This window comes from Coturnix japonica, chromosome 1, assembly GCF_054131305.1.
Source record: "Coturnix japonica strain WE chromosome 1, WE-NBRP24, whole genome shotgun sequence".
In the NCBI taxonomy this organism is placed as follows: Eukaryota; Metazoa; Chordata; class Aves; order Galliformes; family Phasianidae; genus Coturnix; species Coturnix japonica.
This window is the reverse complement of record NC_140663.1, coordinates 13,324,411-13,335,285: the sequence shown is the minus strand read 5'-3', so window position 1 is coordinate 13,335,285 and position 10,875 is coordinate 13,324,411. Positions and strand designations below refer to the sequence as shown.

The following is a 10,875-nucleotide window of genomic DNA, read 5'->3' as shown; positions in this document are numbered from 1 at the left end:
CAGCAGGGCTTCCTCCAGAGCATCGCTCCACAGCGGGGCTGAGGCCGCCCGCTGCAGGGCCACCGGGGATGGAGACGTCCTCTCCTCTGTGCAGGATGACCTGCTATGGGGCCACCATCAAACATCTCCTTCTGCAGCTGCTGCACTGCCAGGTGAGTTTATCAAAAGGAGATTGGAAGGAAACCTGGTTACTGCACAGAGTCCAGTCAGTCCAGGCTCCTTTCAGCAGCAACACATCGATGGGTAATTGTTCTGTGATAGCAGCTGCAACAGAGGGAACGGGAGAAACCCAGAGAATGGAGCGTTTGACAGCAGGGCCACCAGCTTTTCATTACTCCAAAAGCCGCTGTGTGGTTTTGGTGACAAATAATCTGAACAGCAGCCATTCATCACCTTTACAAGCACTGTCAGCCACAAACCTAAACATATCACCTGTCAGCATGGAATCCATGAGCTCAATCTGCTCATCCTGCAGACACAGCACTTGTTAAGCGGGATCCCAATGCCAGCATCCCCCCGGCAGCACTGCTGGGAGCTCCCAGGCCCCAGGACAAAGGGCCGCAGCTTGGTCAGGGTGAGGCTGAACCTCACAAGTGGACCTACAGAGTGGGACATATAGGGAAGCAGCAGGACCGCTCCCACTTGTCCCCAAAGCCAGCTTTGCTGAGGAGGCAGGGAGCACTGCGGCCCTCTGAGGAGCTGTCCTTGGTTACTCATCACCTTGGCATGATTTGTCTGCCCCTCAGCATGAGCTGTAATTAATTACAGCCCTTAGTAGCTCTGTTTTAACAGGCCACTGTCACTCTCTGGCTAAAAACATTCTATTTAAGACCACATCAATCCTATCCCAAATTATTCTACTCCTTCTGTTATTTCTTGGTAAGCCCAGGGCCTGTTGTAGCTCCTTTTGCTGGGCAATACCATTTTCCTTCTCTACGTGTATCCAAACAAACAGAACCTGGAGGAAGAATTCTGTAATTAAGTATCACCTTTTATTTTGTTCATTTACACTTCTGGCACTGACAATTCTTGGAAGATATTTACTTTTATGTAAAGACCGAACGTCATTAAAGCAATCAGAACAGAAGTCAATTAAATAATTATACATCACTGAAGTCTCAGAAAATGTACAACACTTTCATACATTACAGGCTTGACTGGCTGCAAAAGGAAATGGCACGTCTGACATTGTTAAGATAACAAAATAACTTGGACAACCTGACAGTGAGTTTTGCCAAGACCTGTTCTGTACCAAATACCATTCCATGCGTCCTGATGGCACCGTTATTATGGAACACAAAAGCATTTATTTCTACCAATTTGGTCTCCAATAAAGTCTCAAATACCCTAAAGAGAACTCGTGGCAGAAAGACCCGGGCGATGCCTTTGTGGGGTTGTGAGATTCCAGATGAAAGGCGGACACACGACTTGTGCCGACTCCCACTATGCCCCGGACCAGCAGGACACTGGAGCACATGAAGAACATCAAGAACAATCATCCCATCACTTCCATGAGCACCATTTGGATGCCCAGCAGCACTCAGACAGCGGACACACACCAGGAAGGGTGAGGGCATGAGCTGGGGCAGCCCAGCACCATGGGACCCTTGGGCTTCCCCCAGCACCCAGCTCACCAGCTGAAGTTTCCCCTGCAGAAGCCACGACGACGGTCCTACATTCAGTCCTCTCCAAAGTCTGTTTAAGGCAGCGAGAGAAATTTGCCTTTATTTCAACACTTCCTGAACGGATGTTTCCTTTAGAAATACAGGGACATTATTCACAATTAATCAGCGCTCCCTTTACTTGTGCAAATGCAATGAAATGTCAAACTGAATTCTGAGAGATCGGAGTGCAACTGAAGCACAGTTGAAGCTGCGGAATTACACACACCAGCTCATTCAGCTGCCACGCACCGTGTAGGAAAAACATGAAGAAGTGGGGCCTGAGGTGAACTGTAGGTTCCCGATGCCGGGTTCTGGTCCAGCTCCCTGTGTGCTGTAGTGAAGCTGACATTGAGCCTCGAGGAGCGGAGTGGAGAGGTTAAAAACATGCCGCTGGGTCACACTGACAGCTCAGCCTGGCTAAAGGGAATGCTCATATACACAACTCTGGAACACCATTAACACCCATTTACAAAACACTACAGTGATGGTTATCGGCACATAAAAAACTCTCTATATGAAAACATACACAAAATAGATAAGAATTGCCATTATTTATATATATTTTTTTCAGACTTTTAAAATCTATAATATAGTTGCCTTTGAGGAGTTTTAACCTCCCGGTATCACAAACAACAATATTCTTGAACAATGTTCACCTAGGTTTTACTGTGCTGACGGTTTTAACACTGCCACAACCTAGACCACTTTGTGGACTACGCTTACTGTACTGTACACAAGGCGATGGAGATTGATAGAAAACCACCAAGAGTTTTGCACAAAAAATGTGACTCGTTAAAATCCAGAGAACAATTGTGTCACTTGATAGGCAGCAGCTACATGTAAGCTGTAAATATTACCTGCAATAAGAACACATTTTGCCATAAAGCACATACTGTGGCATTATCTGCTTCTGGCCTGGTACACAAAGCTCTGTTTTCTTCCCAATGGGGAATGGGGTTTGGTTGGCTTGGCTCTCTCAGGAAAAGTGCAGAGATATCTGACTCATTAAAGTGCTTTGCAGGACTTGCTACTCTGACTTGGCTCCCACTCTGTACAACGAGGGCTCTGCCCCTTCCCTGCTGAGTTTGGCCTGCAGAGCCTCTAAGGCAAACGCAAGGAGAACTGCAAGGTGTCTGTGTTGGAGCAGCACTGTGTTGAGAGTAGTGGAGGGGGGGATGAGGCTGAGAAGCACAGAGCCTGCTCTGACCGACCCACAGACCCTCACCCAGGGCCGGGAGCCCCGCAGTGACCTTCAGAGTCAGAACTTCCTCGCAGTGCCCAACTGGGAACAAACTGAGTGAGAGAGGAAGGAAGTGTTCGCTTTGCTATCTCTATTGCCGCCCCATGAAGGGGGGAAACAAGGCCCCTGACCTCAGCCTGCCCGCAGCAAAGTGACAGTGGGAAGAAACAAGCTGCAAATGACTTCACCCCCCAACACTGTAAGAATTTCAGCATGGTTAACAAACCTCTATTGGTGAAGTACGGTGAGTTAAATTATAAAAGGTTAAAAACTCATCAGGATTTGTTCCTATTATTCTTGCTCATAGGCCCAAACATGTAAAGAATCTGAGCTACTGAAATACCTCCTGAAATACCGCTGTGATCAGCGTGTGACCCATGCGCAGCTCTACCAGCAGCTCCTCATGCACTGAATACCTGAATGAAGGTGCAGTCCCTGCAAAGGAACTCTTACCCACCTCCTGCAGAAAGCTGTCCATAGAACGACATTGTGCTTAGCTGTACTACTTCAGCTACCTCATAAATTAACCTTCTGGCATAAGAAATGACACGACTACACTGCATGTGTATTCTTCTGTCTGGAATGTCACCAGCACTACCCTTAGCGAAACTTCTTCAAACTTAAAAGTATATGCACAAATATAAAAATCTTTGTAAAATAGAAACATTTATTTCATTATCTTCATACATTATAAATGTTCAGAGATTCTAAAGATAAAACCCTAATTGTGTAAGGTAAATTTCAAGTATTTGATCTTGCTTTTAAGAGACATAATGCTTGGTAGTAGGTCCGCTGTTTATAAGGTGTGGAATGTTTCCTTTGTGTAAAGCAACCAGAGGAAGACTAAAGCCCAGCTCTGTGGGTAGGAAAGGGGGTCGGCAGCAAAGAAGCCGATATATTTTGCATCCTCATAAGAAGTTGTGACAATAAACCAGGTGCTTGTGATTCAATCATTTTGCCTCAAGAAAAAGGGCCCACGATGTAAAACTTCAGATAACTGCTATGAGAGAGACTGAACTGTAGTGTGGGAAGTAACCTACTGCTGCACACAACTGAGTGCTGCTCCTGAGAACGTCCATGAAACAAGGCGGGCAAAGAAAGATGGTCTTCTGCTGCTAAAAAGTCCCAGCACTGCCTGCAAGAAAAAACAGAGGCTGATCTTGTGACAGCAGTTTTCATAGGGATTTCACTTTGGTTATGCCACTAAAATGCTGCTGTGTCCTCTACCTGTGGACATGGAGGTAAGTGCTGGAACTGGGTGCACAAACTGCTTCCATCAAGGGACCTTGGGCTCATGCTTCTGGGGGATCTGAGCCGTAAGTCCTTGCCCTGAAAAGCCAGGAAATACCCGCCTCAGTCTGTCTTTGTGTAGCATCCCAGTGTGCACAGGTTGGGCAGTAAGCACCTACTCCAATGCTGCTCTGGATAACAAACCTGCTCTGAAGAAGGGTCTTCCAACAGATATTTTTTGGTTTCAGAAAGAAACCAATTCACCCTGAAGTTCATTCTCACCTGTGACAAGCATCCCTTTCTCTCACTCCATGTACTGCACCTTTGGTGACGCTTTGAAGCGGCAGCAGCCTAACAGATGGTCTAAAACCGGTGCCTTTGGATAAAGGTCCGGAGAACCGGTCCTTTCCAGCTGCTGGTGCTTACATGCCTGTGAATACTGTGTGCTTACAGAGAGGGAAGGAGGGTGGAGGCTTGGGATACAGCCCTGTCACTGCCCGTCAGAGGTTCCAGGTCAGTCTGTTCTTTGCAGACTCTTTGCTCCCTCTGCTTGCTATGCTTTTCCCTTTTATTCCCAGTCAAGTTACAGAAAGATGCTCTAAAATATCTTCTTTCTAAAAATATTTCTTTGATTTATGAAGTAAAAAAGAAAATAACCCAAAATGCATCCATCCAATCACTGAATTTCAACAATTAGAGAGTAAGAGACCTCTCCTGTATAAGATCAGACAGCACAGCGTTATACTTCGTGATTACAATGAAAACTCCACATATCGTCCAATAAAAATAACTTAGTAACAAGTGTCCGCCATCATTCTGACAGTTCTCTTGCACTCAAAATAATTTTGCAATCCAAAAAGAGCCCACAAAGTGTATCTACAAAAGGTAGTGAACCCAACAACTTCATGAATCCTTACACAATGAAAAATAAATGTATTTTTACCAAGCGAATGGGGAGCAGCCTCCAGGCACACTCGTGAAGCGAAGGTTTCAGAGATAAGAATTTGAATGTTTTACGCTTTCAAATTCATACCTCTGAAGAACTGAAGCCATGGAAGGAAACAGGGCAAGGAAAAAAAAATTACATTACACTTTTATGTAGCTGCATAAAATTCAATTTGCCAAGGCAAGCAATCACGGCAGGTGAATAAAACGCCATTAATATTTTCATTACCACGCTGAAGGCAGCCAACTCGATTTTTGTGCCTGACGGTTTCTTGACAGCTTTGCAATGCTTCAGTAAGGCAATTAATACGAGATGTAGGCTTATACCCATCACTAAGATTATTCTTTCGATCTGGAAAGACACTGGTTGACTAAGGGCATTTGAAGGAAAAATCTGCTGGGATTCACTCACTCTGCAATAGGAAGATAAACTGAAGGCCATTGGATTATTCATTAGCAAAAGGCACAGGAGGAATGACCACTGTGCATTTAGCAGCAGAAAACCTCTCCCTTCCCTTTATTTCTTCCAGCTCATGATATTTTGTGTTCAAAATTAGGAGCAAAGCCAAATGTACGCATGGTGTAAAGGAGAACGAAAATAGTTAATTTCCAACTGCCTGTAGCCTCTCTGTTGTCCGTAGCAATGTACACCACCAGCTCACTGGTACATGCAGCCACGTCCTGGGTTCAGTTTCCTGCTCTCACAATGTTGGTTTGGCAGTGGATCTCACCAACACGAACTGCTGACTGCAGTGTGTCCTTAAAGAGCAGCAACCGCGACACGACCTGGGACTACACCCTGGTAGGGCACCATGTAGGTGACCGTGGCCCTCTGTGGTTATCTCAAATGAACACAAATGAAATTCCATTGGGATAAATTTGGACAACGATATACCGGTGATATCTGTAGCTTTTACAATCAGTTAACCCTTTCAACTGGCTACTATTGCAGCAGCATCCTTTGCTGTGTGGCATACAAGAGCTGTCTGGTAGGCTGGTATGATATGGGGATCTGACCAGTGTCAGCTGCTTTCTGACTAGCTACAACGTTAACTTTTGTCAGTACTGAAGGTAAGGACAACCACTGACCACCTAGAATAGCCTTCCACATTCATCTGGCACAGTACATCACACAAAATACCTCAGCATGGTGTGGGATTGCAAACATATCATTGTGGAATTCAATCTCTTTTGGAAGCCATTGCTTTTAGTTATCAAGAAAACATGAGCATATTGAATTTCCTCCCAAATGGAGCCGTTCTGAACATGAAGGCATTTTTAACTAGACAGCAGAAAGGAGAACCAGACCAGAAGCAGGGCAGTGAGGTCACCAGAGAGCTGCTTTTCCCCCAGAAGGCTTTTACATGATTAAATACATCAGCAGCTGAAAATTATTCCACATCAGAAGCATCATTGTCAGAAAGATGGTAATTACTTCCCTTCACCCGAATATATTCAATATACCTCCCTTCATCAGAATCTGACATACCACACGTACATAGCCTGCTTTCAAACAAAGATTCAATTTCCTCTAGTTTTTTCCCTTTAGTCTCAGGAAGGCAGCCATAGATGAAAAGGAGTCCCAGGCCAGCAAACCCTGCATACAGAAAGAAGGCTCCTGCAATACAAAAGAACACACACAGTCAGTGATAGAGCATCCCACCCCTCTGGGAAAGGCAGAAGCAGAGGCTTTGGACAGCAAAATGGTGCACAAAGGACTGCAAGGGCTAGAGCTGCATCTGTAACCCCACCAGCTGCTTGGCTGGGGTGTAGGAGAGCACTGCCTTACTGTGTTGCTGTAGTCAATTAACAAAAGCAATTTTGTTTAAGAGAATGCTCATCCTTTTTTGGCAAGTCTTTTTGCTGTTGAAATAAGCAGCAATTAAATTATTGCACAGCCAATAAAAAGAGTTGATAGGAAGGATGAGAAGTTTCTTAGTTATTCTTAATATCACAGGAATCACTAAGACTACTTCCCAAAAATGAGAAACTTCAGCAATAAAGAAACAGCCATGATTAAATTAATGCTTGAGACTCTTACATCTGATTATCACTTACCAAAGATAACTGGCAGTGAGAACGATCTCATCGCCCCTCATATATTTGCTCCCCCCAATTATGGGGAGCAAAGAAGGCACCAACAGCCCAATATTTACCTGCCATTTGTTGCTAAACCGATGCCTGAAAAAAACAACAGCAGCAGCTGAGAGGCTTCACAACAGTAATGATGTGAAGGTCACAAAATCTTAATGCAGTGTACAGGACTTGTAGCTGAGCAGTAACCTGACCAGCTCCCCACAGGCTCCAGCAGACAGGACTCAATAATGGACAGCTGGGAGCAGATCAGTAGCATCTTCATCTGTACAGTGCTTTGGCAAAGACAACTGATAATAGTCTTAGATGCCATTATGGAATGAAAAATTGCAGATGCTGTCTTTCTAAGTGAAATATTTCATGTAATCTTTTCAGCTTCCCTGTTTTATGCAACTTCCTAGATTCTCTTTCCAGGGTAGAAAGAAGCGTTTCTTATGGAAGCAGAACCAAACTGCAGGTAGGTCATATCAGGTCCCTGGTCTTAATGGAACACAGTTAGCTGAGAACACTGCATCCATAGTTGCAGTTTCACAGCCAAACCAACTAAGACCTAGAATCCAACCAGCAGAAAATCAATGCTAGCACTGTGTCCATGGACACATACTGTTCCTTACCATAGTAGGTCAGATATTCAGCTGTATGCAGAAAGGTCAGTGACACCAGCACGTTGAAAACCCAGTTGACTCCAGATGAACACGCGTTTCCTGTACTTCTTGCCCACAGAGGGTAGATTTCAGAATTGACGGTCCAGGGCATAGGACCCATCCCTAGGAATTAAAAACAGATCAATCTCAGTATAATGGCTGAATCGAAGAGCAAGTTTAATGTGCAGCCTCACCATAAATTATTTCACCTTTACAAGTTCTTAAGCTTCCATGTGAAAACAAACATTAACTTACCAGGTGCAAAGAAAACCAAGTATAAAATAAGGCCCAGAAGTGCTGTCCAGGAGTATGGGGTGGGGCAGAAATTATATGCCCAGAACAAATCTTCCTTTTTGAATGCGGTTTCATTTGAGCACCTGAAAAATAACCATCAAATCTAATATTAAAGAATGTTCATGGAAATGGATGACGTATCACAATAAACATGGCACGCGGCTTCTTAGGGAAAGCTGACAGATGTGAAATTAAGGGAGAAAAGCCCCAGCCTGTTTTACCGAGATCCTTTGAACCAAATCCTACATTTGGTAATGTGTATTTTCCTAAGCCTTACAGATAACATTGTGTGTGGCCTTAGGGAGAGCACCCAGCAGCACATTCCTGAATTTAAGCACTTGGCTTGTATCTACTCCTTCAAGTGATTGTCTTTACCAGGCCAGCATTCACACTGAAGCCAATGGGAACACCAACATAGATACCACACAGTGCAACAAGAGGTGCAGCAGCAGGAATTTGAGCTGAAAATGAAAGGATTTAGGTCAAATGGAAGTTAGTCCTTAAGTCACTGATGAGCTGTATGCAGCACACTGTGGGTGTAATGGGCAAAGCCTGAGGAGCGTGCTACAGCAATGGGAAGTTGTAAGGAAAAGAGAATTAGACTTCCTTTTCTCTGCAGTGAGATAATCAGGAAGGTCAAAGCATTTCAAACTAGAAAGTAAAGAGCAGCATCAGAACAGAGGTAACAGCTTGAGCTGAAAAAAGACAAATTGATTTCACTCCCAGGACTATGCAGAAATGGCATATTTCTAGGAATAGGCATTAAATCATGTATTTGAGTGCCAACAATATAATGTATTTTAAAGGAATTCTGACAACTTTGTCTTTTTGTTATATATCTTATTTTTGGAAATCAGCATTAGTTTAAAGGAACAACAAACCATTGCTGTAACGAGAGAAACTTTTCAGCTGCAATCACAGCAATTGCTACAGCTGAGAAAAATCTGTACTTCTGGGAGAGAAGACTTAGGCAGAGAACAGCCTTTCATATGCAAACCATGTTATTTACTTGAAGAGAAGAAGTCACAGAGTACTGAACATCTGTCTGGACTACCGCTTCCAGGTTAGCTGAGCGCTCATGTGAAGGACAGGACCCTCTCGTATGTAGAAAAACTAGAATGAACCCTGCACTGGGTGATAAATCAGAGCTGGGCAACAAATAGCAAGACAGAGGAGCAAAGACCACCACTGCAGCCAGCTTCCAAAGGCAAATTTCAAGCACATCTTTCTCCTCTAAGCTTTGCATTAAGAAACAACCAGCCAGCTCTGGACTGAAGAGGAATGCTGGTGAGCGCTGGGGTGCTCAATGGGTGATTCTGGGGCAGAAACAATCCCGATGTTGGCATGAATGTAGCAACAAAACAACTCTTAAAGCAAGACATCACCATGAAGTCCCAACCCTGTTTTGGGACATTCAGACACCAAGAGTTCAAATACACTTAAACAGAGGAGTTAATCCAAGAAATCTTGGAAAAATGTGTTTCTGAAACCACAGCCAAAGCCTTTCAGTGGCAGTGCCGGCCTGCAGCTGCCTCACGTAGCTCACACATCAATTCAGTTCTGGGGTGAACAATAACACAAGGAGAATGGAGCTGAGCTGAGCAGCCCCTGACAGATACGTCCCTCAAGGCAGAGATGCGGGCAGCTGCCACATGTGGTATTTCTGCCTTCTCTCAGAGTGAAATCCTACAGCCAGCATTACCATTTTTTTGCTGCCCAGGTTCCTTCTTATGGCTCAGCTCAGTGTCTCTTTTCTGTCATGACAGCCAGGCAGGGATCATTCCCCATCAGCATCCACCCTGATGTTCCCATGCTGATCACTCACCACATATGGGTCAGATACATCTCAGTTACAGAAGGCTGAATTGTGCTGGAGAACTATCCTTGTGCTTAAACAAGCAATTCCTTACATGTTAATGAAACGCTATTTGCAAGATGGATTACTAATACCTGGAGATGACATTGCCACCTCACATTGCACCTTAAAAGCTGCCTGCTTCAGATCAGCGTCACTGTGAAATCATGGCATTGCTCGGTGCCACACATTTGCACAACTGCACATTTGCTTCTTTGCTACTGTTCTCATTTCATTCGCAGGTGTTTGGTAGTAAATACAAACTGATTAGCATGTTAAAATGCCCTGTTGCTGAAAATGGTTTCTTCAGTCAGGCGAGCCAGCTTGGCAGCTCGAAGAGGAGCCTCACACAGCGATGTGCTTGGTTAATTACCTCACATACACCTCAGTCAGTGCCAGCCAACCACAGCCACAGCTATGGGGAGGATGCACCCCCCACCACCTTGCTCTACACATCTGTGTGAGGAAGCCATGCACCTCTGAAGCCTCCTACTGCAGAAGCTGCTGACCCTGCCCTGCTCTCTGATGGTAACTGAGAGGAAATCCGGTTGCAAGGAAGTATATTTAGTACATAGAAATGGGAGAAACAGCACAGGAAAAACAGATTTAAGCTTGCAATAATAAACTTATGTGCTTTGCTTATTCTTCAGGAGTCAAACAGGACGGCACACAGAATATAAGCAAAGACATCTGCATTTGCTGGGTATGTACACAATAACACCCCAATGGGGGCACGTCCGGGGATGCACTCGGGTGCTGTCACTGTGCTAATTCTGCTGCACTCAATTTCTATGAGAGCTGCTATGGTGCTAAAGAATCTATCAGTAATTTCTGTGTAAGATAAAATCAGATACAATTCTGAATTTGGCCTAGGATGAAAGGCCTAATAGGAATCTACAATGGAAAGCA

The 10,875-nt window shown here is 44.5% G+C and overlaps 1 protein-coding gene across 2 annotated transcripts in view; it reads right to left on the bottom strand.

Moving 5' to 3' along the window:
- Positions 1 to 970: 970 nt before the first annotated feature.
- SLC2A13 (solute carrier family 2 member 13) overlaps positions 971 to 10,875 on the bottom strand; it is a 118,308-nt gene continuing 108,403 nt past the window's right edge. For both annotated transcript variants that reach the window (XR_014932380.1, XM_015851573.3), the window contains 3 exons: positions 8,073 to 8,194; positions 7,788 to 7,940; positions 971 to 6,697 (listed from right to left, as the gene is read on the bottom strand). Coding sequence is in view for 1 of the 2 variants with exons in the window: in XM_015851573.3 (XP_015707059.1) it covers positions 6,471 to 6,697; positions 7,788 to 7,940; positions 8,073 to 8,194 (502 nt within the window). In the remaining variant the exon portion in view is untranslated. The remainder of the gene's footprint in view (positions 6,698 to 7,787; positions 7,941 to 8,072; positions 8,195 to 10,875) is intronic.